The sequence below is a fragment of the Saccopteryx leptura genome, chromosome 2 (genome assembly GCF_036850995.1).
Source record: "Saccopteryx leptura isolate mSacLep1 chromosome 2, mSacLep1_pri_phased_curated, whole genome shotgun sequence".
NCBI lineage: Eukaryota > Metazoa > Chordata > Mammalia > Chiroptera > Emballonuridae > Saccopteryx > Saccopteryx leptura.
Window position 1 is genome coordinate 315,712,432 of NC_089504.1, and position 27,690 is coordinate 315,740,121.

General features: G+C 42.3%; 1 protein-coding gene across 1 annotated transcript in view; it reads left to right on the forward strand.

The window, feature by feature from the left end:
- LOC136392203 (probable maltase-glucoamylase 2) overlaps positions 1-25,480 on the forward strand; it is a 53,151-nt gene extending 27,671 nt beyond the window's left edge. Inside the window, exons 16-26 of the mRNA XM_066364257.1 lie at positions 3,736-3,907; positions 4,418-4,534; positions 16,764-16,918; positions 17,063-17,147; positions 18,054-18,110; positions 18,577-18,701; positions 19,540-19,628; positions 21,200-21,249; positions 21,546-21,716; positions 24,078-25,292; positions 25,433-25,480. Of these exons, the coding sequence (XP_066220354.1) occupies positions 3,736-3,907; positions 4,418-4,534; positions 16,764-16,918; positions 17,063-17,147; positions 18,054-18,110; positions 18,577-18,701; positions 19,540-19,628; positions 21,200-21,249; positions 21,546-21,716; positions 24,078-25,292; positions 25,433-25,480 (2,284 nt within the window). The remainder of the gene's footprint in view (positions 1-3,735; positions 3,908-4,417; positions 4,535-16,763; positions 16,919-17,062; positions 17,148-18,053; positions 18,111-18,576; positions 18,702-19,539; positions 19,629-21,199; positions 21,250-21,545; positions 21,717-24,077; positions 25,293-25,432) is intronic.
- Positions 25,481-27,690: the final 2,210 nt, after the last annotated feature.

The following is a 27,690-nucleotide window of genomic DNA, read 5'->3' on the forward strand; positions in this document are numbered from 1 at the left end:
CAGCACCTCCAGTGCCATTCACCTGACTCTGTTACCTGTTTCTGCCCAGCCTCCACAGTCTGGCTAATTAGTGTTGGGACTGTTAAATTCCCTGTCTCGGTTGGTAGCAACACCACCCCGTTTTCCTAGACTGCCAACTGATAAACTTGGCATCATCCTTGAGTTATTTCTTCCTATCTTACCTCTCTTACAATCAGTCTTTAATCCTTTTGTTCCTAAAACACTTTTATACCCATCTCCCTTTTTCCCCACTGACACATTTAATGGAAGTCATCATCATCATTCACGTAAAACTTACACCAGTCCCATGACCGCTAGCCTCCCTTCCCTGCCTGTAGCTTTGTTTCCCACTCATCTGTCTCCTACCCTTGCTATCCAGAGTGTGGTCCAAGCACAGCAACATCGACATCGCTTGGAGGCATATTAGCACTGGAGCATTCTGGGTTTTCACGGGATCCCCAGGGGGATTGAGTGGATGCTCAAGCTTTGAAAGCAGTGCTCTTCACCTACTGCTGTTGACATGATCTTTCTGAATCTCACGTCTGCTCGTTTCTCTCCCCAGTGGGGAAAAAAATGATCTTTGGCTTGGTTTTGCCTAGACAATAAAGTCCAGGTACCCTCCCAAACCTGTAAGATTCTTCATCACTTGGGTAACACTCCTTAGTACTTTTCTTTCATCTTTGCTACTTGTATATTTTACACTCTGGTCAAACAGAACTGTGTATTTCTCCTGAATCGAAATGCCATCTAATTCTTCCACATGGTTGTATGTATGTGTTGCTCTCCCTGCCCAGGATGTCCTGCCCTGTCCTGCCCATTTTGCAAACATACACTTATCTTTAAAACTTCACCTCAGATGTTCATTCTGGAAACCTTTCCAACCGTCCTAGGAAAAGATTGTTTTCCCCCATCCCCTTCACTGTGTGCTACCTTTGTTCGTATTATACTATGCCTGATTTCCAGACACCTCATACTATAATTGTTAGGTATTCCCCCTTTTTTCCTTGCTGAACTGTCAGTTCCTTGTGGGCTCAGTCACCCATGCACCCTGGCCTGAGGGATCGTGTGTGTACTAAAAGCACAGTTGTTGAATAAAACACCCAGCCCAGGGGTCGGGAACCTATGGCTCATGAGCCAGATGTGGCTCTTTTGATGGCTGCATCTGGCTCGCAGACAAATCTTTAATAAAAAAATAATAACGTTAAAAATATAAAACATTCTCATGTATTAAAATCCATTCATTTCCTACCGCTCATGTTCATGGTTGCGGGTGGCTGGAGCCAATCACAGCTGTCCTCCAAGACAACACTAAATTTTTATTGGATAATGTGTAACGTACACGGGTCATTGTATGGCTCTCATGGAATTACATTTTAAAATATGTGGCGTTCATGGCTCTCTCAGCCAAAAAGGTTCCCGACCCCTGACCTAGCCTGAGACAAGAAAGAAGAGCTGGACAGGCCCCAATGGGACCCGATGAATGAGAGCCATCACGGGGTCTGTTTTGGTTTCCTGCACTGCTCTGTCCTCATGATGTAATATTATGGTGAGACTGTGTCCTTGTCCAGCAAATGCAAAAGATTTTATTTCGAGAAATGAAAGCTGCAAGAAGAGGGACACATATTTCTGATTTTGTCGTCTCCCCTTTTCTGACCTCTGTGCCTTTCATTCAACCTTTCCTGGGGTGTCAACGAGGTGGGTGAGACAGTTCCCATATCTCTGCAGTGAGAGTCTCGGGTTGGTGTTTCCCACATGCCTTCTTGTTCCGGTCTATTCTGACTCATGGATGCGTCTATCGAAGCATGGAAGGTGGGGGTAGAGTGGCTAATGGCCAGGTGAGAAATAGAAAGGGAAGGTAGGGGGAAGGAAGGAGAGTTCCAAATTGCTTTGTTGCCAGAGTCTCCACATGATCAAGGTGCTGTACCCCCGTGGTGGACTGGGTCAATATGTTCTAATAGCTATCGTTCATGGTTAAAAGGTGTAAGTTCCCAGAATACAGTGGAGATAAACAGAACTTGGCCTTTGGGCATCAGGCAGCATTGGTTAAAATACAGATACGATGTTCATCCAGTGGGATCTGGGCATCAGGAGAACTGAAGTTATAGATCTGGTGAATGTTTGGCTCGATTTTAGCTGTAAGTAGAGTTTGGGGACAGTGGTTCCTGGTCAGTCTACCGAGAGAATGCAGTTCACTTTCCTTTGAAAGCCTGAAGGCAGAAAGAAACCAGACCCCGCCCTTCTGAGATCAAGACCTGACTGCAAATAGGCCAAGGGACTTGGGGATATCTGAGTACATTTCCTCCTCTGAGCTGTGAAAAAAATAAATAGGCTGTTATCTAATCAGTGTGACCATAATGGCTTCACTCTAAATCAACACGGAACTCAGATAACCTCATTCCCGTTTCAGTTTCACTTTGTATAACTGGCAGGTGTTTCTTTCATGACCAAGGTTGGCAGGGTGCTGTAAACCCTCCCCCTGGCAGTAATACAGGTGGGGTCGCTAGTCCATACCGAAGGAGAAGTGAGGGTGGGTGTTGGAGAGTGAGTCTCTTCCATTCTGCCCTGATCTTTCAGTTGTTAAATCATCAGAATGGGGGTACTTCATTCTCTTAAACCCATCTCCTAGTTCAGAATTTTCTTCCTGTTTTCATGCTAAGGTGTTCTGCATTTCTAGATGCCCCACAACAGCCTTAGGAAGAGGGGAAGGTTGGTGGCTGTGTGGGAGTCTGTGAGGAACTGCCCAGTCCCTGGGGGCATGTGGGTCTCAGACGGTGGGTTGGAAGGAAAGATTAAGGAGCTTGCCTGCCAAGAGCTAGACGCAGTAGTGGCTCAGGTATCACCATCTGATGGTTGTATCATTGTTCAGTTTTAAAACACTAAAGGAAGGTATGGATTGTATAAGAGAGGAGAGAGCAGGGAGAGGCCTATGCAAAATAGTATTTTGAATAAAAGCTAGGAAAATAGCCTGCATCTTACTGTGTATTATCTCATAGCCATATCTCCCCCATCCTTCCTGAATTCCTAGCCTTAATTCCTTTGTTTTACTTTTTGTATAGTTTTATTTGATATGTATTATTTTATAATTCATACAATGAAAATATTTTATGTTTTAGTTTCTTTTAACTTCAGTAAGAGTGTCATGGGCCATCTTTTGAGACTTACTCATTTCAATTATGATTAGTTTGTGTAGATTAGAATTTCCTAACATTGGGAATTGCTAATAATAAGTTCTGAAGCTTCAAGGGAAGCCAGGTTCCTTGAGCCCAGATTGTGTACAAAGTCTCCTCTTTGGCAAGCAGTGGGTGCAGGGTTCCGACCTGAGCTGGTGCTGTGCTAAGCAGGGTGGTGAATGGGAAGCAAGGCATGGAGACAAGGGACATTGGGAAATTTTTTTCTGGAAGGAGAAGATAGGGTCAAGACCCCATGGTTCCCATGTATTGTCAACCAAAAGGGCTAGATCAAAACCAGGTCCTGGATAAGCAAATATAATCAACAGGAGCCTAGAGAAATTTCTTAGGGGGACTGTAGAGGTATGTACTGTCCTATATGAGGTCTGAAACCTTGTCTAGAAGTGAGAAAGAAGCACTTAAGAATGCTAATCTAGTTTGCTCACCTTCCTTATACCCTGAGGCTTCTTCTCAGTTTGCTTGGGAAGCCCATAGCTACCTCTGGTTATAGGTAAATCCTGGACACTCGCCGCTCCCTTCACATTCAATGGGCTACGTTTGTTTTCAGGGCCTTGAAGAACATCTTCCCCAAGAAGAGGAACTTCATCTTATCCCGTTCTACTTTTGCCGGGTCTGGCAAGTTTGCTGCTCACTGGTTGGGGGACAATGCAGCCACATGGGATGACCTTCGGTGGTCCATCCCTAGCATCCTGGAGTTCAATCTGTTTGGCATCCCCATGGTGAGTTTCACGGTCAGCCAAGGAGCCTTCACCCTTTGCCCTTTGACACTCTTCCCATTACCACTCTTTGAGGTCTCTGAACACCAAGTGGCCTATGTCTTACTGAGATATGTATTGGGAAAGAAAAAACAATTTTTCTGTGTGGTGTCAGCTGCTTCCTGAAGATAGGATGGTAGAATTACCCCTGCATTGTCGTCCATGGCATCTCTGAAGTTAGCAAGAAAATCCCGTGAGTAAAAATGTATTTGTATCACAGAAAAATTCCATCCACAGAGCACTGATGAGAAGCAAAGTGAGAAATCAGGAACTGATTCTCGGTCGGTCCATCAGTGACTGCACACCTGCTCTCTTATCTCACGTGGCTGGAGGGCTGCCCTGGCAGCCTGGGCCCCCAGGAAGCAGGGAGTGATAGGAATGAGAGGTCCTCTTTCCCCTTATCACGTGGGTGTGCAGTCAGCGCTTTCCCCTCTCTCACAGGGCACGGTGCTTGTGTGTGTGCTTGTTCCCCAGGTAGGTGCCAATATCTGTGGTTACAAAGGTGACGTCACAGAGGAGCTCTGCAGAAGATGGATGCAGCTTGGAGCCTTTTATCCACTATCGAGGAATCACAACGGGCCCGGGTTCAAGGTAAGACCCCCAGGAGAAGTGACAGACACTTCTTAGGGTTCTCTAATCTACCTGTTCCCAAAGAGGAGTTGAAGAACCTCCAGGTTGGCCCCTAAGAGCAGGAGCAGAATAGTTACATTTGGGGTGATAGACCTAAAAAGCAGGGTATTGGGGTGATGGTGTGTGGGATAGAGTATGTATATATATATATACTAGAAAGCCCGGCGGTCATACGAAATGACCGCTGTTCTAGATATTATAAATTGTAATTAAAATGATTTGTGTAAAGGTGTCTGCTAATTCAAACTGAATTACCCAGGGCAGGCAGTGAGGATGCCCCTTTGCTTACTGCCCCACGGGGTTTCCCCCTTCTACTTGCTTAATTGCTTAAAGTAGAGTGCAATGAAGGAAACCACTGGCGGTACATTTCTTAAAAGCCACCACTAGCTCAATACATAAAGGTGATTTAAATAATATAATGTTAATTCACATGTCAAAGATCTCTTTGTACACAACATTTCTTGTGTAGATCTTTTCATCATTTTTAAGCTCGCCTTGCAGAGGACCATCAATTATTTTTAATTTTACGTCCGTTCTTTCACGAACTCTTGAACAGGCAACATAAAGTTGACCGTGTCCAAATGCAGGCTCAGGTAAAAAAATGCCAACACGCTTAAGCGTTTGGCCCTGAGACTTATTGATGGTCATAGCAAAGGCAAGTTTTACAGGAAATTGTCTACGTCTCAATTGAAACGGCAACCCTGTTTGAGATGGAGCCAAATCAATTCTTGGAATGACATGTATTTCACCTTTAGAGGAGCCAGTCAAAGACTTAGCTATTATGACATTATTTTTCAATTGGAGAACCTCTAGTCTTGTACCATTGCAAAGACCCCTTCTGGTGTCATTTAGTGGAACTATAATGTTTCCGTACTTGCAACATTGAGAAAATCCTTTCTTGCCACCGTCAAATTGATTAGTTTCTAACTTGAAGTTTAAGGACTGACAGTGTTCACATTTAATATTCATGTCACCAGAGGAATGCTCAAAAATTAAAGTTTCTCCATTTGAAACTGTTTTAATCCTTTTTGCGTTTCGGTCAGCATTACTCTGTCGTTTTTTTTGCATTTCCCTCCTGCCTTTGTTCAAGGGACTCATTTTGTTGAGACAGGCTTTTTTGTCTTGCATCTGAGGCAAGCCTTGTTTCTCTATGCTCATCAGTCTCATTTTGCCGAGAAAGACGCATTTGCCCTGCGACTTAAGCAAGCCTTGTCTTTCTCTGCTCAGTGGTTTCTTTTTGTCGAGAAAGCTGTTTTTGTGCAGCTTTAGCTCCTTTTCTTTCCTCTTCAGTGCTGTATTTTCTAGGAGGCATTCTTAAAAGAAATTATGTTAAGACATAGTTTTTATGTAAAACAGATGATTGCCAATGCAAACAAATGTTCACCTTCCCCCTGACCTGCTCAATTTGCGTTCAGCCATGGCAACTTCACCCCATTGGCTAGTACAGTTACGCAAGCAACCAATAAGCTATCGGCAACAAACAGACACTTAAGCCGCATATAATAAAGATACTCTGTTGAATGGTTTTAGTGTTGGAAACTCACCAGCAAACATTGGTTAGAAGAGTTGTTAAGGTTTCTATGGTGTTGCTATCACTTCTGTTACCACCATATATAAGATGGGACAATTGGATATTTCACTTCAAGTAATCCAAGGGAAGCCACTCGTAGATATGGAGGAGCAAGGGGAAAAGATTTAGGGAGGAGCAGGTCAGTGATGTGAAATTTTATTTTTCACCTTGTGACAACATTCTTCTTTCTATGAACAGTTTGGGAGACCACTGCCCACTGCTTCTCATGACATATCCCACTTTTCTCCTCTTCTAACCAAAATCATATTTTTGATGCACAAGTATATAGTAGAAATGGGTTCCAAGGGACTCATGAGATGTTTGTGGTGATGTCAGGAGTGAGTCGGGTGGGATGCCCTTTCTTTTATTTGAGAAATTTGCAACTGCAGTGTTTTCCATTGAGTGGTTTGGCTTTCACTGGGCTCAGTAGAGTGACTTATTCATCTTCCTTTCCAATCCAGTTCGTGACTTTGTCCCATGACATGTCTCTAACGTGGGAAAGATGTGTAGTCAGGTCTTCAAAGTATTTTACCTCGGGGATTTCCGAGCCATTTGTGATCTAGAGGGAAATGAACTGTTTCTGAATTCTAAGCAGGTGTCTGGGAGCAGGAAAGGCAGTGTTCTTCCTGAAGAGGGGTCCTGGAAGGACTTATGTCGATAAGAACTCAGGTCACTTTGGCTGCCAGGTGACTGGGCTTGTTTCCTTTCCTCCCAACTGCTGCCGACCCCAGAATGATAGTTTAGATGTAACTTTAATGAGTACAAAGACACAGGTGCCGTTATTTTTAATCTACGTTATATAACTCAACCTACCCTGAACATCATATCACCCACATTTTGTACAAAATATTAATAATGAGCCATTTCGCCTTCTTTTCTTTCTGCAATGTCTTCAAAATTCAGTGCGTTTTGCACTTGCAATACGTTTCAGTTTAGATGCTAACCATTCAGTAGTTGGAGTGAAATGTAGTCCTACTGAAACAATCAAGTTATGTGTAATTAAAACAATATTTACAGTGATTCAGTTTTTTTTTCATTTTATTTTATTTTTTTAATGGGGTGACATCAATAAATCAGGGTACATATATTCAAAGAAAACATGTCCAGGTTATCTTGTCATTCAATTATGTTGCCTACCCATCACCCAAAGTCAGATTGTCCTCTGTCACCTTCTATCTAGTTTTCTTTGTGCCCCTCCCCCTCCCCCTTTCCCTCTCCCTCTTCCCCCACCCCCCGTAACCACCACATTCTTATCAATGTCTCTTAGTCTCGCTTTTATATCCCACCTACGTATGGAATAATGCAGTTCCTGGTTTTTTCTGATTTACTTATTTCACTTCGTATAATGTTATCAAGATCCCACCATTTTGCTGTAAATGTCATCATTTCTTATGGCTGAGTAGTATTCCATAGTGTATATGTGCCACATCTTCTTTATCCAATCATCTATTGATGGGCTTTTTCATTGTTTCCATGTCCTGGCCACTGTGAACAATGCTGCAATGAACATGGGGCTGCATGTGTCTTTACGTATCAATGTTTCTGAGTTTTGGGGGTATATACCCAGTAGAGGGATTGCTGGGTCATAAGGTAGTTCTATTTTCAGTTTTTTGAGGAACCACCATACTTTCTTCCATAATGGTTGTACTACTTTACATTCCCACCAACAGTGTATGAGGGTTCCTTTTCCTCCACAGCCTCTCCAACATTTGCTATTACCTGTCTTGTTAATAATAGCTAATCTAACAGGTGTGAGGTGGTATCTTGTTGCAGTTTTGATTTGCATTTCTCTAATAACTAAAGAAGATGAGCATCTTTTCATATATCTGTTGGCCATTTGTATTTCTTCCTGGGAGAAGTGTCTGTTCATGTCCTCTTCCCATTTTTTTTTATTGGATTATTTGTTTGTTTGTTGTTGAGTTTTATGAGTTCTTTGTATATTTTGGATATTAGGCCCTTATCTGAGAAGTTGTTTGAAAATATCATTTCCCATTTAGTTGGCTGTTGGTTTATTTTGTTATCAGTTTCTCTTGCTGAGCAAAAACTTCTTAGTCTGATGTAGTCCCATTCATTAATTTTTGCCTTCACTTCTCTTGCTTTTGGAGTCAAATTCATAAAATGCTCTTTAAAACCCAGGTCCATGAATTTAGTACCTATGTCTTCTTCTATGTATTTTATTGTTTCAGGTCATATGTTTAGATCTTTGATCCATTTTGAGTTAATTTTAGTACAAGGGGACAAACTGTAGTCCAGTTTCATTCTTTTGCATGTGGCTTTCCAGTTTTCCCAGCACCATTTGTTGAAGAGGCTTTTTTTTCTCCATTATGTGTTGTTGGCCCCTTTATCAAAAATTATTTGACTATATATATGTGGTTTTATTTCTGGGCTTTCTATTCTGTTCCATTGGTCTGAGTGTCTATTTTTCTGCCAATACCATGCTGTTTTGATTGTGGTGGCCCTATAATATAGTTTGAAGTCAGGTATTGTAATGCCCCCACCATCATTCTTTTTCTTTAGGATTGCTTTGGCTATTCAGGTTTTTTTATAGTTCCATATAAATCTGATGATTTTTTGTTCCATTTCTTTAAAAAATGTCATTGGAATTTTGATGGGAATTGCATTAAATTTGTATATTGCTTTGGGTAATATGGCCATCTTGATTATATTTATTCTTCCTAACCAAGAACAAGGAATATTCTTCCATCTCATTATATCTTTTTTGATTTCCCTTAACAATGGTTTGTAGTTTTCATTATATAAGCTAGGTATTTTATTTTTTTTGTTGTTGCAATCATGAAGGGAATTATTTTTTTGAGTTCATTCTCAAATGTTTCATTGTTGGCATATAGAAAGGCTATGGACTTCTGTATGTTAATTTTGTATCCTGCGACCTTACTGTATTGGCTTATTGTTTCTAGTAGTCTTTTTGTGGATTCTTTGGAATGTTTTCAATGTATAGCAGGGGTCTCAAACTCGTGGCCCGCGGGCCCCATGCGGCCCGCCCACCAATTTTGTGCTGCCCGCAGACTAATCAAACTTCGTGGATTAGTCTGCGGGCCAGTCTATGGCCGCACAAAATTGGTGGGCAGGCGGCGAGTTTGAGACCCCTGATGTATAGGATCATATCATCTGCAAAAAGTGATACCTTTACTTCTTCTTTTCCAATATGGATGCCTTTTATTTCTTTGTCTTGTCTGATTGCTCTGGCTAGAACCTCTAGTACCACATTATATAAGAGTGGAGAGAGTGGACAACCCTGTCTTGTTCCTGATTTAAGGGGAAAAGCCTTCAGTTTTGTGCCATTTAATATGATGTTAGCTGATGGCTTATCATATATGGCCTTTATCATGTTGAGATATTTTCCTTCTATACCCATTTTGTTGAGAGTCTTAAACATAAAATTGTGTTGTATTTTATCGAAAGCCTTTTCTGCGTCTATTGATAAGATCATGTGGTTTTTGTTCTTTGTTTTGTTGATATGGTGTATTATGTTAACCGTTTTATGTATGTTGAATCATCCTTGAGATTCTGGGATGAATCCCACTTGATCATGATGTATAATTTTTTTAATATGTTGTTGTATTCGATTTGCTAGTACTTTGTTTAGTATTTTAGCATCTGTATTCATTAGAGATATTGGTCTGTAGTTTTTTTTTTGTGTGTGCCATCCTTGCCTGGTTTTGGTATGAGGGTTATGTTGGCCTCATAAGATGTGTTTGGAAGTATTGCTGCTTCTTCAATTTTTTGGAAGACTTTCAGTAGAATAGGAACTAAGTCTTCTTTGAATGTTTGATAAAATTTGCTGATATAGCCGTATGGGCCTGGACTTTTATTTTTGGGGAGGTTTTTAATGGTTTTTTCTATTTCTTCTCTACTAATATGTCTGTTTAGGCTTTCTGCTTCTTCTTGACTCAGTCTAGGAAGGTTGTATTGTTCTAGGAATTTATCCATTTCTTCTAGGTTGTTGAATTTAGTGGCATAAAGTTTTTCATAGTATTCTACAATAACTCTTTGTATATCTACAATGTCCGTGGTGATTTCTTTCATTTTGGATTTTGTTTATATGAGTTCTTTCTCTTTTTTCCTTGGTAAGTCTTGCCAAGGGTTTGTCAATTTTGTTGATCTTTTCAAAGAACCAGCTCCTTGTTCTATTAATTTTTTCTATAGTTTTTCTGTTCTCTATTTCATTTATTTCTGCTCTGATTTTTATTATCTCCTTTCTTCAGCTGTTTTTGGGTTGTCTTTGTTCTTCTTTTTCCAGTTCCTTAAGGTGTGAAGTTAAGTGGTTCACTTGGGCTCTCTCTTGTTTGTACATATATGCCTGAAGTGATATGAGCTTCTCTCTTATCACTGCTTTTGCTGCATTCCATAGCTTCTAATATGTCGTATTGTCATTTTCCTTTGTCTGTATATATCTTTTGATCTTTGTACTTATTTCTTCTTTGACCCATTCATTTTGTAAAAGTATGTTGTTTAGTTTCCACATTTTTGTGGGATTTTTCCCCTCTTTTTTGCAGTTGAATTCTAGTTTCAAGGCTTTATGATCAGAAAATATGCTTGGTACAACTTCGATTTTTCTGAATTTGCTGATGTTGTTTTTGTGGCTGGCCCAACATATGGTCAATTCTTGAGAATGATCCATGTACACTGGAGAAAAATGTATACTCTGTCACTTTGGGATGAAATGTCCTGTAGATGTCTATCATATCCAGGTGCTCTAGTGTTTTGTTTAAGTCCAATATATCTTTGTTGATTCTCTGTTTGGATGACTGATCTAGAGCCGTCAGCGGTGTATTGAGGTCTCCAAGTATGATTGTATTTTTGTCAGTTTTTGTTTTAAGGTCAATAAGTAGCTGTCTTATATATTTTGGTGCTCCTTGGTTTGGTGCATATATATTAAGAATTGTTATGTCTTCTTGATTCAGTGTCCCCTTAGCCATTATGAAATGGCCATTTTTTGTCTCTGAGTACTTTTGCTGTCTTGTAGTCAGCATTATCAGATATGAGTATTGCTATGCCTGCTTTTTTTTGGATGTTATTTTCTTGGAGTATTGTTTTCCAGCCTTTCACTTTGAATTTGTTTTTATCCTTGTTGCTTAGATGAGTTTCTTGTAGGCAGCATACAGTTGGATTTTCTTTTTTAATCCATTCTGCTACTCTGTGCCTTTTTATTGGTGAGTTTAATCCATTTACATTGAGTGTAATTATTGACACTTGTAAGTTCCCTATTGCCATTTTAAGGATTGCTTTCTGTTAGTTTTGTGTCTTGTTTGATCCTTCTCTTTCATTTTTCTATCTTTTGTTTTTATTTGGTTGTATTCCATACATCTTTCCTCTGTTGCTGTCTTTTTTAAATCATGTGCTTCTGTGGTGGTTTTTTCAATGGTGGTTACCATTAAGTAATGAAAAGAGTTCCTACCCTGTTCATTGTAGTGCACTGTCTTGTGAGTACTTTTGCACTCCATCATCCTTTGCTACTGTTAATCTCTATCTTCTCCCCCCGCCCCTTTCTTTTTGTTGTTGTCACAGTTTAAATTTGGTTTTATTGTGTTTTTCTTGGAGCTTTTACTTGTGGCTTTTTTTTTTTTGTTGTTCTTTGTATCTGATTGGAGAACCCCCTTTAGTGATTCCTGGAGTGGAGGTTTTCTGATGATAAATTCCCTCATCTTTTCTGTATCTGTGAATGTTTTTATTTCTCCGTATTTGAAGGATAGCTTTGATGGGTATAGTATTCGTGGCTGAAAGTTTCTCTCTTTCAGGACTTTAAATATCGGGGTCCACTCTCTTCTAGCTTGTAGAGCTTCTGTTGAGAAATCTGATGATTATCTAATGGGCCTTCTTTTATATGTTGTATTCTTCTTTTCCCTGCTGCCTTGAGAATTTTTTCTTTGCCATTGTTTTGTGCCAATTTCATTATGATGTACCTTGGAATAGGTTTGTTGGGGTTAAGAAAACTCGGAGTTCTGTTTGCTTCTTGAATTTGAGGCTTTAGTTCTTTCCACAGGCTTGGGAAGTTCTCATCTATTATTTGTTTGAGTATGTTCTCTATTCCATTTTCTCTCTCTTCTCCCTCTGATATACCTATTATTCTTATGTTATTCTTTTTGATGGAGTCAGATAATTCCTGTAGGGCTATCTCATTTTTTTAATTTTTGAGTCTCTTTCTTCTTCTCTCTGTTGTGCCTCAAGTTGCTTGTCTTCTATTTCACTAATCCTACCTTCTATCTGGCCTGTTCTATCAGCTAAGCTTGTTACCTCATTTTTCAGCTCGTGAATTGAGTTTTTCATCTCTGTTTGATTTGTTTTTATAGTTTAAATTTCCTTGGAAATATATTCTTTGTGTTCATTGAGTTGTTTTCTGAGCTCCCTAAATTGGTTTTCTGTGTTTTCTTGTATATCTCTGAGTATTTTTAGGATTTATATTTTAAATTCTCTGTCTTTTAACTCTAAGGTTTCCAATATATTAATTTTTTTCTCTATAGATTTTTCCTCATCTATCTGTGTTACCTCTCTTTCTTTTGTATCCATGATGTTCGATTTTCTCTTCCTTAATGGCATGTGAGGATGGTTTTGTTGATAGTATTAATGAGATTTAATAAAGAATGAAAAGTTAAAAAAATAAAAAATACAAAAGAATTTTTTTTAAAAAAATTAAAAATTAAAAAAAAAAGAAAATTATCCCCCCCCCTTTTTTTCCTCTCCTCTCCTCTCCCCTCTTTCTTGAGAAAATCTTGTGGTGAACTGTGAATTATATTGTACTAAATAGAACAAACAGTGCTTGTAATGGAGGGCCTGAGTTGGGGAGAAGTAATAAAGGGGCAAAAGAAGGGGTTATGGACCTACCAAAAGGAAATAAGGAAAAAATTTGGGTCAAGAATAAAATGATTTGCTTTTAGGTGTTGGTTGACTAAGAGATATGATGAGAGGAATAAGAGGGAATCAGGAAAATGGGGGGACAAATTAAAAAATTTACTATTGTATTTAGTGGAACAAAAACTAGATAAAATGGAGAGCCGGGATTGGGAGCACTGCTAGTGAGTTAAAAAAGTGAAGTAAAAAACCCCCAAAATGCCACAAACATAAGTTTGAGTCCCAGATAAGATCATTTGTTCGTTATTGAGGATTGAATGAGAGGAGATGTAAAGGAGAAAGGGAGAAACTAATATAGAAGGAGAAAAGAAAGAGAAAGAGAGAAAAAAAGAGGGAACCACTAAAAGAAGAAAAAAAAGGAGAGAGAGAGAGAGAGAGTTAAGGGTTTTGGAGTGCAACCCTCATAGACAGAAAGGAAGAGGAAAGAAAAGATAATAGGAGATGTAACACTTGTGGGTAGTGTAATTCAAGAAGAGGAGAGAGTAAGACCGGCAGAGAATTAAATGACCAAATTGGAAGAGGAGAAAAAAAAATCAAGAATGAAGATAAGAGAAAGAAACGAACAAATATAATAAAATGGGATAGGTTATAAAGTCTGTGGATTATTCTTGATTTTGAGAGGTTATCTTCTTGCTTTTTCTTTTCTCTCCCTCTTCCTGGTCGGTGACTCTGTACCCCAGGTTCTGCCCCTGTGGCACGCTCAGGTAGAGGTTTGCAGTTGATAAGTCTCTATGGCGATGTCTTGTATTGGGCTTCAGTCTCGTTGGCAGTTGAGGCTCATTAGCATTTGTAGGCTCCGACAGTGAGAGAGTTCGTGTTCCTGGAGCCTCTCTCCTAGTCTTTCCTTCCTCAATTAGTAGCCTGGTAATCCAGCTATGGGGTTGCTGCTGCCTCTGCCTGAATAGTAAGAGGCTCAAAGAGCTGGCAACTCCCTACTTTATTCCCACTCAGCACAGGGCTCTGGGTAAGGCTCAGTCAGTCAGAGCTGCTAGCATAATCAGGCGGGGCTTCCACCCACACAAGACCTCTGACTTTGCCACTCTATCCGGTAACACGGGCAGGCGGGCGGGCGCCCACTCCCGGGGTGCTCGGAGGAATCTCTTGCTCACTATCTGCGCGCTCCGACCAGGATATCAGGCCGGCCATCTCTCACTCCGAGAGAGACCTCCGCCTGCATGGAAAAGTTCCAGTGTTGGAATTAGCTCTCACTTCCTCCCCGTGCGCTGCTTTTCTAGGGCACTGGGACAGTCCCAAGGTTCTGCTTTTCAGCTCACACAAAGGCCTCTGACTCTGCCTCTCTGTGGGATAACATGGGCGCCCACTCCCGGGCCTTTCGGAGGAATCTCTCGCCCACTATCTGACCAGGAGATCGGGTGAATGGCTGCCCCATTTGTCTTTCTTTATCTGGGTTTGGCATGAGTGTTAGCTTGTATTGCCTGGGTTGCCACAGGCACAGTTTTTCCTCGGCTTGGATCTCCGTGCCACAGCCTGGTTCGGCCGTTTGTGCCGCAGCCTGGATCTATTCACCCCCTTTGCCCGCATCAGTTTCTATACTCTCAGTTCCCAGTGAAAGCAGCCCTATTTAGGTTAGTGAGGAAGGCAGAGTATTTCTTACTCCCTATTTCCTTCGGGGTTTGATTATATATTTAGCCAATGTTTTTGCTCGACCATACCTTCAGGTGTATTGCAGAACATCTGGAGGCTCCAAGGATAGATTTTTCTGTTTCTGGTTGGAGATCTTGTTGAGTTTTTTGGGAGATTTATCAGTATCGCTTCCTACTGTGCCATTACTCTGATGTCATCTCTCTCGTGATTCAGTTTTTTAGGATTATATTTAAGTTAATTACAATCAAATATAATTAGAAGTTTAGTTCTTCAATCTTTTTAGAAAGAAGAGAGAGAGAGAGAAGGGGGGAGGAGCAGGAAGCATCAACTCCCATATGTGCCTTGACCAGGCAAGCCCAGGGTTTCGAACCGGCGACCTCAACATTTCCAGGTTGATGCTTTATCCACTGCGCCACCACAGGTCAGGCCTCTTCAATCTTTTTTTTTAAAGATTTTATTTACTGATTTTAGGAGAGAGAGAGAGAGAGAGAGAGAGAGAGAGAGAGAGAAAAGGAGAACCAGGAACTTGTAGTAGCTGCTTTTCATATGTGTCTTGACCATGGAAACCCAGGGTTTTGAACTGGCAACCTCAGCATTCCAGGTCGATGATCTAGCCACTGCACCACCATAAGTCAGGTCCTAGTTCCTCAATTTTACTAACCACATCTCAAGTGTTGTTTGTTTATTTGTTTTTGTGACAGAGAGTCAGAGAGAGGGACAGATAAGGACAGACAGACAGGAAGGGAGAGAGAAGCATCAATTCTTCATTGCGGCACTTTAGTTGTTCATTGATTGCTTTCTCATATGTGCCTTGACGGGGGGGGGTGCTATGGCAGACTGAATGACCCCTTGCTCAAGCCAGTGACCTTGGGTCTAGCTGGTGAGCCTTACTCAAACCAGATGAGCCCATGCTCAAGCTGGCGACCTTGGGGTTTCGAACCTGGGTGCTCTGGGTCCCAGTTTGATGCTCTATCCACTGCGCCATTGCCTGGTCAGGCACATCTCACATGTTTCACAGCCCACGTAGCTCATGTCCACCACAGTGGACAGTGCATCTCTGTATTTCCTCATTTGGAGACCAGAGAGACTGTGGAGTGTTATTTACTTTGGTGTTTGGCCTCAGGGTTTTAATTGAACCTTACATTGGGGGCATAGAGTGGTCTCGTGGAGTAGTTCTATTTGGAGGGGAAACAGAGGCAACTTCAGGAACAAAAGAATCAATTCAGATAATTTTTTTCTAAAACTCAGTCCTAGTAATATAGTACAGGGCCTTGGCTGGTTGGCTTAGTGGTAGAGAGTTGGCCTGGCGTGTAGAAGTCCCGGGTTCAATTCCTGGCTAGGGCACACAGGAGAAGCACCCATCTGCTTCTCCACCCTTCCCCCTCTTCTTTCTCTCTGTCTCTCTTCCCCTCCCGCAGCCAAGGCTCCATTGGAGCAAAGTTGGCCAGGGCACTGAGGATGGCTCCATGGCCTCCTCCTCAGGTGCTAGAATGGCTCTGGTTGCATAGGAGCAACGGCCCAGATGGGCTGAGCATCACCCTCTGGTGGGCATGCCAGGTGGATCCTGGTCGGGCACATGCTGGAGTCTGTCTGACTGCCTCCCCACTTCTCACTTCAGAAAAATACAAAAATAATAATAATAAATAAAAATACAGTACGGATGACAAGGTTAAACACCATATGCCCATCTTTCCACGCACAAGGAAAACAAACAAAGTGAGTGCCCATCGCGGACAGAAAATGTATGTTTCTGGGTCCTAAGACAATTATATCACCCTTATCCAGGGCTCTTTCTTTGCTCTTTGATGCATCTGCTACAAACTGGCTTCATGATTTCTTTGCATTTTGTGTGCTGAAGGACAGATAGAGGTCACGGTCTTGGGAGTAGAGAAAATAAACCAATTTTGGTGGGAGGCTGCCATGAACCCGTGTCAGAAGACGTGTCAAATTCCAACTCCGCCCCTGTGTGCACTTTCCCACAGGGTTTTGATCTGTACAGTGAAGGGGCGGGACCAGATCCTTCCAGGTCTGGAAGTGCCTTCATGTCTTCAGCTCAGAGAACAGAGCTACTTGCCTCGAAGAAAGCTTTTTGTCATAGGGAACCCGTGATGAAAATATTTAGGCATCTCTTCCGTTTCCTTCCAGGACCAGGATCCAGCTGCCTTTGGGGAAGACTCCCTGCTGCTGAACTCCTCCAGACACTACCTGAACATCCGCTACACGCTGCTGCCTTACCTCTACACCCTCTTCTTCCGCGCCCACAGCCGGGGGGACACGGTGGCCAGGCCCCTGGTCCACGAGTGAGTTTCCCGACCCACAGGGACTCTTTTAGATCGCGAACTCACCTCGCTCGTGAATCGTAACAAGGTTCGTGAGGACCTTGTTGCCACGTGACAAGCGGCTGTCCTATACCGGAGGCCTCACCTGCCTTTTCTGTTTCCTAGGTTCTACCAGGACAATGCTACGTGGGAGGTGCACGAGCAGTTCCTGTGGGGGCCCGGACTCCTCATCACGCCTGTTTTATACCCGGTGTGTTTATAATCTGCACAGTGGGGTGGGACGTCACACGTGTCCTCCTGGCTCTGGACTTGAATGAGTCAGAGCCTGGGTGTCTTCAGATGCATTTAATTATAAATACGAATATAAGTGGGAGAAAGATTATGAAAGTTTGGAAATGAGAAGAGTACTAATTCTTGGTCCCGCTCTCTCTTCAGCAGCACAGTTTCTATTTTGCAAGATACATTAAAGCCTATGTCCTTAAGCATCTGGGCATTGACAGAGGCTTCAAATGCCTTGGGCTGGCCCTGTCTGTATTTCCCTTTGACCAGAGGGGATATGCTCTTGGGGTTAGGAAGAGAGAAGAGGTGAGGAGAGGAGGAAGGAGGGAGAGAGGAGTGCTGGGTAGGAGAGGGTGTTACTGTGAAGTCCATGTGTGAGGGACCACATGTCCCCACCCTAAGTGTGATTTGGGGCCGCTGTGATGGGGAAGTGTAGGGGAGGGTGAGGAGGAGTCAGAATTATGCTGGTCAGTTTGTAGACAGGAAAGATCACCAATGTTCTTAGGTCAAAGGCCCTCAGAGCTGGTGTTTTAGCCACACTGCCTCGTGGCAGGTCCGGCTAACCAGTGAGTGGTCCTGCCAGAAGACTCTCCTGGGTGCCTGTTTCAGCCTCCTCCCACCTGTTAGATGACACAAACAACTCTGTGAATGACCTTTCTCTGCTTCTCTTAGAAATTGCATGTGCCTCAGAGCAAGACAAACTTAATTTCTGGTACAACTGTTTTGAGTAAGCTGCCTGACCTCTCAGAATATCTGTATTTTTATTGATAGACTGGGAGGATCCTCACTCTCTCTCAGGATGGTTCAGAGGAGCACAGGGCAGTGTTGTATAAACTGCAAAGGAGTGTAATGTTGCTCATTAATGTTGTTTTTCTAGGGCACACATTCTGTGAAAGCGTACATACCAGATGCCATCTGGTACGACTATGAGACAGTAAGTGACGTAGCCCACTTGGTCCTGAGATCTGTCTCTAGCAGAGGGACACTTCTGGCAGTGTTGGGAGCTTGGTGGTTTTACATTTAGTTGGTTGTGGGTACTTTTCCAAATGGAAGGCCTTTTAAATATAAAGTGAAATACTTTGAATAACTGGGATAGGTTGGTGGGAGTTTTCATTATGTCAACCTGGCCCACTAATCAACTGTCAGGACTAGTTACTAGACTTGGGCTGTGATAACTCGGAGAATTAAGGCCCAGTTGTGGAATCATGGCACGGTGTAATACAAAGAAATAAGTCTCAGCTCTACTATCTACAACCTGTGTGCCTTGGACACATCAATCACTTCACTTCTGGGATCTCTGTTTCTCTCCTATTTGAAATAGGCAGCCAAACTAGAAGACATCCAACATGCCTCTTGGCCCAAGCTGCCTATTATCTGATCTGTTTTTCTTTGTTGGTTAGGGTGTAGCCATCCAATGGAGGAAACAACTGGTGGATATGCAACTGCCTCCTGACAGGATAGGACTTCACCTTCGAGGGGGCTACATTTTTCCCGTCCAGCAGCCAGACATGACCACAGACACCAGGTAAGCTCCTCATCCTTCTAAGGCGCGACTGCTCTGTGCTCCCAGAGGCAGAGCATGATGGGAAAGGGTAACCCACGGACTAAACGTGGGTAAACCCAGGGCAGATGTCTCCAGTCAGTGATCTTCCTCCCCTTATTTCAAGATTGGCCCCAAATTAGCATCTTATTCCTTTAGCAGGGGGTAAGTATAGCCTTGGTTCCTGTAGCCTTTTATTTTTGGAAAATGATAGGCTCAGATGATAAGAATAGTCAAATGGCCACTCATGTGCATTTCTTTATGGGCAAAAATTGTCCCCAAGGAGATCCGCTTAGGCACAATTTAATGCAAGTTAAATAGGAGCTAACGATCAACATAGCTTCAAGGTCAAGAGTCAGAAAGTTGTGGTTGAAGCCGCAGTTCTAGGACATACCAGATGTATTACATGCGAACTTACCCTCTGTGTTTCTGCTCATCACTTGTAAACTGAGGAGGAGGATGGTTTGTTTTTAGAGTTACATAAGGAGCACATGAAATAATAGAAATGATTTACTGTGTGTAAGACACTTAGAGGAGTCCCTGGCACATGGTGGGCACCCATGACTCCTCACTGTTAGTACTGTCACACACCTGGCATCCGGCAGAAACCGTCTCCTCCGCCTGCTCTTTCTGAGTTCATTCACTGCTAACCTCTGCTGTCTCCCCACACCAGCTCCTGTGTTTCCACACAAGGTCAGCGTCTACTCCATTCCTAGGGCAGACTCTGAGAGTATCTGTCTTGTTCGTGGGAAACAGAGGGGGCTGGTTGACCATTCTTGTCTCCCTACTTCCTCCTCTGAAATGGACGATTGCTCTTTCACAGTCGGCAGAATCCGGTGGGACTCCTCGTTGCCTTGGACGACAAGGGAAATGCAACGGGAGAGCTGTACTGGGATGATGGTGTCTCTGCAGGTAGACTTCCTCATGGTGCCATCACTGTGGTCCCCAGTGACATTAGTCATCGCGGGCTGCCCTGTATGGCACAAACCCTCTTATCATGGATGCTTGTTCTGTAGCTTAGAGTCTATTTATTCCAGTCCCCATGAGTTTTAAACTGTTTAACTTGCATAGAAAAACTCTTCACCAAACAGACTTATAAATTCAATTGAAAATAACAAGATGTGGCATAAGTGTAAATGTCATTGACATTTTCGGCGAACAGGTTTGCAGCTGTTAGTTAAACTGTCCCTTACTTACTTAAGGAGGGTTAATAGCTAGTTCAAGGATTATCTTCAATCAACTATCTTAACAAAATCATCCCTTTTAAAAATTCTTTAAAACTGCTTTAAAAAGGCTATCGTATTTGCTTAGGCTACATTTTCTAGCCAAGGCTAAATTTAAAAATAGAGTTTTATGATTGTTTGTTTCTACAAGAGTAGAGTTCGTTTAGAAAACAAAGAAGGGGACTTGTTGGTTCAGGGAGAGACTATGAGATCATATTGGTCAGAAATACAGTGTGGACAAGAGTCGAGGCAAGAACATGACATGAAACTGACTTTTAAGAAACAGAAGGCGTAGCAACCATGTGAGTCTTTAGATTTAACGCATCACGTCACTGGTGACATTGAAAGGATCCAATTCCATGAGACGAGGAAATAGGAGCTGAAGTGTAGGAGGTGGAGAATCAAATTATGCGTCGAGTACGCCAACATTAACAAGCAGAGGCTGCCTTTTTTGAGACATGTGGCACTAGAAAGGAGATATGGTAGCTTGATAGAGAATCAAGTCAAGGATTTGTCAGAGTGGAATGCTCTGGAGCGTAGTTGGAGCTTGGAAGAGAAGGGAGGGTGTGGGGAAGAACTGATGGGGTAAGTCCTAGAGAGGCAGGAGGGCTTCGGATGTAGAATTTTGTGGAAGGGTGAGCTAAGAGTAGACAGAGAGTAACAAAGATGATGATGGCTATGACTTCGATGATGACATTGAACAACAAATTTTGAGCACTTACTGTGTATAAGCAGCGCGTTATGGACCTTACTCTCATGAGCTAGTCCTATTTTTAGCTCCATTGTATGGCTGATAAAATGTTAGGGAACTTACCTGAGTTTGCACAACTACCAAGCACACAAGTGGGGATTTGAACCCATGTCAGTCTGATTTGCAAAGCTGAAGCCCTCTGCTTTGAGCTTGTATCATCATAGCAAGGTGTGCTCTCATGACTGTGTGCTTGCTGTGTTGGCACAGAAAAAGCCAATCAGTAGCCTTCACACTTCTTCACCTATGATAGCAGACCTTAGTCCAACCCCAGTTCTCTGGTCTTTCCAACCTCCGGACCCTTCCCTCAAATGCTCTCTTCCATATGCATGTCCCCACACTTACCTGGAGGGAAATATTCCCTTGGCTCCTCGCTTTAAGACTCCTCAGACAAGTCAGGATTCCCCGAATGGGTAACTGTGACGCCACTGAGACACTTTCTGACCGTCTGTGAGGTTATCTGCTGCAGATGAAATAATAGTAGTTGCTGATTCTCTTTTTCTTGCTTTCAGACAGCTGTGAAAATAGAAACTATTTCTTGGCAAACTTTTCAGCAGCTCAGGTAAGACTTTTTTACATTGAATTGTGTAAGTCTTTTTCCAGTTAGCTATAGATTAAACATTACCTATTAACTGTAATATCCCACATCTTAATAGCAAGACCTTCCGGCCTTTGTAAATCAAGTCTGTTGACACAGAAATAAGGAAGAAACAGTTCTTATTTTGACAGTTATACAATATACCATCACTCTATTATATATATAATATAAAGAATTCTTTATATATATATAAAGAATGTGTGGACTATAGTCGATCAACAGATGTATTATGTATTTTTCTCTTTGTGCATTCTGTATAGAACGTATTGAAAATCCAGACCATACACAATAAGTACTTGAATGGTTCAAATCCACTGATAGTTGGATATATTAGAATCTGGGGGACCTACTCTACTTACGTGACACAAGTCAACGTCACCTATGACAACAAGCAATCTCTGGCAAATTTCATGAGTGACCCCTCCCATCAGGTATGTCTCAAGAGAATGTTGTTATACGTTAATTTTATTATTCTGCAAAATTATCACCACTATTATTATCATTGTTATATTTACTTACATTTGTCAGGTAATAGCTATGTGCAATAGATATGTTCCCGAAACATTGCGAGTGTTGAATTATATTGTGAGATAGAAAATATCAGTGGTCCTGGCCAGTGTAGTCCAGGGAGTGATGGTCGAGGGTCTGATGAAGTCCTTTCCATGCGCTTCCTGAAGAAACGGTGCTATGGGTTGAGGCCGGTGTCTCAGGCGAGTGTCACAAAACCTGTACCTGTGGCAGGGGCTCCAACAAAGAAAAGAGTAATCCCCTAACGTTGTTGTTGGAGATTGTCTCCCCCTTCCTGAAAGTACTCATATCACAGGTCAAGATGATCAACAGATCTTCTAAGCTGGTGAGAATCGGCAGTAAACTGTGGTAATAATCATAAACATAAGCATGCCCCACCGCGACGTGAAATAAATTATTTGGTGGACAAACCAGAGGGACATAAATGGCAGACCCCACTGTACCCTCTAGTAAAGTCTGCTTTGGAGGCCAGAGCCAACTCATTGGAAAACAAATGACAAGCAGAGTTATCAAGAGTAACAGCGGGCCCTGGCCGGTTGGCTCAGTGGTAGAGCGTTGGCCTGGCGTGCAGGAGTCCCGGGTTCGATTCCCGGCCAGGGCACACAGGAGAAGCGCCCATCTGCTTCTCCACCTCTCCCCCTCTCCTTCCTCTCTGTCTCTCTCTTCCCCTCCCGCAGCCGAGGCTCCATTGGAGCAAAGATGGCCCGGGTGCTGAGGATGGCTCTGTGGCCTCTGTCTCAGGTGCTAGAATGGCTCTGGATGCAACAGAGCGATGCCCCAGAAAGGGGCAGAGCATCGCCCCCTGGTGGGCATGCCGGGTGGATCCCGGTCAGGCACATGAGTGAGTCTGTCTGCCTCCCCATTTCCAGCTTTGGAAAAATGAAAAGAAAAAAAAAAAGAGTAACAGCGGAGGAAGAGGTATCCCACTTTTGAACACCAGCTCTGTCATTAATATGGATCCAGTCACTCATAGGGGGGGGTGGTTTAGAAAAGAGAAAATGGATAAGGGAGTTCTTGTTTTCCAAAAGGTAAAGAGGGTGCTCTGCTTGTATTTGAATTTTGGACAGTGACCCTATGAACATTCAAGTAGATTCTTTCTCTCTCTTGTCTCTTAGCTCTTTAGTTCAAAACATTTTTCCTGTTTTGTTGAGTTCAGTACTACTCTTGGCAAGTAAATAGTTCCAGTAAAGGCTGATACAGAGAATCTTTGAACACCTTGTTTTAGGGAAAGTCTGTAGCATATCAGATGCCTGTTTGTTTTGTGTTGGTCTCAACCGATCAATAACCAAGGTTGTGGCTAGACTAGCTCTTGTGGTTCTTGTTATGATGGTAAAACATTTGTCAGCAATGACCAACGAGAAACTCTTAAAAGATACAGGCTTATAAATTACAAGTCCTGGAGATCACACAGCACCTTAGGGGCCACACGAGGAGCACCTGAGCATAGAGAGAGCATGGGCAAAGGCCGAGGGCTCAGCTTTTGGGGGAGTGAAGTGTGGGGGCCTAGGGCTTCCAAGGTGCACTCCTTATTGGTGAATTTAAAACATGGAGATTTTCAAGCATGGGAAGAGAAAACAAACAAGTAGCCCAAATGGTCAGTTGTTGAAATCAACCAAGACCCCTGTCTGGATAGCTTGGTTGGTTAGAGAGCATCGTTCTGACAAGGAAAGGTGCGGGTTCAATCCCTGGTCAGGGCACATACAGGAACAGATTGATGTTTCTGTTTCTTTCTCTCTAAAATCAGTCAATCAATCAATCAATCAAAAGTTAACCAAGATCTCGAAAACAAAAAGAGCCTAAAGTGGGAGAATCTTTGAAACAGATAGATGTGTCAATTGAAGCTTTACGTCATAACAAAAAAGAATAAAAAAAGAAACCCAAATATCAGGGCTTACATTTACTGAATTGTGTGCTCTTCTGTATACTAGGGGTTGGGAAGGATAGAAGCAAGACCAGCCTGCCCTCAGGAAGGTTAAAATCTAGTGGCAAAACAAAGAGATGTTTATGGACATCGGTTCTAATTAAAGATGCAAATACTTGGGAGCAGTGTGGTTCTGACTAAATGAAGGAGAAAGAAACATTCCAGCATGCGGATGATGCCCACAGCTCATCTCTCCATATCTCTCTCTCTGGAGTCAGTGTGATCGGCAAAGGAACCTACTTTTACTTTCTGGGAGAAGACTGAATACGTCATTTGTTGTTATTATTGTTAAATGTGATGTTTAAGTTCTAAAATACCAATGTTGTCCCTTCTTTTCTGGCAGACACTAACTATTCACTTGATGGACAAGCATATCAGCCTGGAACAGCTAACTGAGATCACTTGGGTTCACAGTGCTCCTGGAGTTTCAACTACACCTGTGACAAGTGCTTTCTCACCGACTTCTCTACAGTCGACATTTTCCACGGAGGCTACCGTTTCTGTGGTTACTGTCACTAGTTCTCCAACAAATCCTACTACTGCTTACACTAGTACCACCTTTCCTACAACAACCGCCTCTTCCCCCACTAGTACTATTGAACTTACAACTAGTCCTGCTATTCCTAATACCCCTACTCCTATCCCTACAAATGACACCACTTTTAGCACTAGTACCACCTTTCCTACCACATACGCCTCTACTCCCACAAGTACTACTGAACTTACAACTAGTCCTGCTGTTCCTAATATCACTACTCCTTTCCCTACAAATGACACCACTTCTAGCACTAGTACCACCTTTCCTACCACATACGCCTCTATTCCCACAAGTATTACTGAACTTACAACTAGTCCTGCTGTTCCTAATATCCCTACTCCTTTCCCTACAAATGACACCACTTCTAGCACTAGTACCACCTTTCCTACCACATACGCCTCTACTCCCACAAGTACTACTGAACTTACAACTAGTCCTGCTGTTCCTAATATCACTACTCCTTTCCCTACAAATGACACCACTTCTAGCACTAGTACCACCTTTCCTACCACATACGCCTCTATTCCCACAAGTACTACTGAACTTACAACTAGTCCTGCTGTTCCTAATATCACTACTCCTTTCCCTACAATTGACACCACTTCTAGCACTAGTACCACCTTTCCTACCACATACGCCTCTACTCCCACAAGTATTACTGAACTTACAACTAGTCCTGCTGTTCCTAATATCCCTACTCCTTTCCCTACAAATGACACCACTTCTAGCACTAGTACCACCTTTCCTACCACATACGCCTCTATTCCTACAAGTATTACTGAACTTACAACTAGTCCTGCTGTTCCTAATATCACTACTCCTTTCCCTACAAATGACACCACTTCTAGCACTAGTACTACCTTTCCTATCACAACTGCTTCTTTCTCTGCTAGTACTACTGAACTTACAACTAGTACTCCTATTCCTAATATCACTACTCCCTTACCCAGAAATACTACTGCTTCTAGCACTAGTACTACCTTCCCTATCACAACCACTTCTTTCCCAACTGGCACTACTGTCTCTAATATGACTTCTTCCCCTACAAATACTCCTACTCCTAGCACTACTCCCACAAGTATTACTGAACTTACAACTAGTCCTGCTGTTCCTAATATCCCTACTCCTTTCCCTACAAATGACACCACTTCTACCACTAGTACCACCTTTCCTACCACATACGCCTCTATTCCCACAAGTACTACTGAACTTACAACTAGTCCTGCTGTTCCTAATATCACTACTCCTTTCCCTACAAATGACACCACTTCTAGCACTAGTACCACCTTTCCTACCACATACGCCTCTACTCCCACAAGTATTACTGAACTTACAACTAGTCCTGCTGTTCCTAATATCCCTACTCCTTTCCCTACAAATGACACCACTTCTAGCACTAGTACCACCTTTCCTACCACATACGCCTCTACTCCCACAAGTACTACTGAACTTACAACTAGTCCTGCTGTTCCTAATATCACTACTCCTTTCCCTACAAATGACACCACTTCTACCACTAGTACCACCTTTCCTACCACATACGCCTCTACTCCCACAAGTATTACTGAACTTACAACTAGTCCTGCTGTTCCTAATATCACTACTCCTTTCCCTACAAACGACACCACTTCTAGCACTAGTACCACCTTTCCTACCACATACGCCTCTATTCCCACAAGTACTACTGAACTTACAACTAGTCCTGCTGTTCCTAATATCACTACTCCTTTCCCTACAAATGACACCACTTCTAGCACTAGTACTACCTTTCCTATCACAACTGCTTCTTTCTCTGCTAGTACTACTGAACTTACAACTAGTACTCCTATTCCTAATATCACTACTCCCTCACCCAGAAATACTACCGCTTCTAGCACTAGTACTACCTTCCCTATCACAACCACTTCTTTCCCAACTGGCACTACTGTTTCTAATATGACTTCTTCCCCTACAAATACTCCTACTCCTAGCACTCATGTTGCTTCTCCTACCACAAGCACTGTTTTCCCGACAAACATTGCTGATACTACCACTGGTGCTACTGCTCTTTCTCCAACAGGGTCTGATACCTCTGGCACGAATAACACCACTCCAATTACAACTATTCCTCCTCCTACAAATACCAGTACTGATTCTGCTAATATGGATTCACTTACTACAAATGTTTTGAATACTACCACTGCAGGAAACACATAAAGAACGATAGGCATCACTGCAGTTACTTTGATTACAAATACTCCTTCTGAACAAACTACTACTCAGATCATGCAGTTCCACCTTCTTTAAGCACCCCTGTCATTATCTGTGACAAAACCACAGATAATGCGTATCCAGAGGCACTGACCAGAACCAGTACTTCTACTCAGGCTCCAGACTCACGGTCACGGGGTTAGGACTTCCTGCATGTTCTTGGCCTTTCATATCCAAATTCACTATTTATCTTGGATCTATTACTTTCCTATATCACCTAGACTCCCCTGAATAGGCTCAATTTTGAGTGCTATAGAAGGCTTACCTCTACTATAGTGTTTTCGAAATATAGTTTGTGGACCCGTAGGAGGTCTCAAAACTCTTTCTTGGTTCTACAAGATCAAATCTATTTTATTTTTCTTTTCTTTTGTTTATTTTTATTCAGTAAGAGGAGGTGAGGCAGAGACAGACTCCTGCATGTGCCTTGACTGGATTCCACCCAGAAAACCACTAGGGGGTGATGCTCTGCCTATCTAGGGTGTTTCTTTGTTGCTCAGCAACTGAGCTCTTCCTAACACTTCAGGTGGAGGCCATGGAGCCATCCTCAGGGCTCGGGGCCAACTTGCTCCAGCTGAGCCATGGCTGTGGGAGGAGGAGAAGAGAGAGAGAGAGAGAGAGAGAGAGAGAGAGAGAGAGAGAGAGAGAGAAGTCAGAGGGGGAGGAGTAAAGAAGCAGATAGGTGCTTCTTCTGTGTGCCCTGACTGGGAATCAAACCTGGGACATCCACATGCCAATGTTCTACTGCTGAGCCAACCAGCCAGGGACTCAAATCTATTTTTATAAAATTGGTTGCTATTAGCCTTTTTCACTCTCATTCTCTCATTAGTGTATTGTGGCATTTTCTAGAGACTCTGTTTTGTAATATCACCATAGATAACTATAGAGTCAGAGATAAGAACCTAGCAGTCTTCTATTAGTCCAGACACTAAACAGATTTACAAAATATAAAGCCATGTCATTATTTTCATTCATTTTATTTTTTGCTTTGGAGAATATAGGGCTTTTTTTTTTAAAGTGTATTATTTATGTTAACATGGAGTTGATATATTGTTATTTTTAATGAATAAAAAATATTTGACAAAATATTGTACAAATGACTCAATTTTAATTTTTTAAAAAATTTTCCATTGAAATGAGAAAGAGAGAGAGAAGCATTCACTCATTGTTC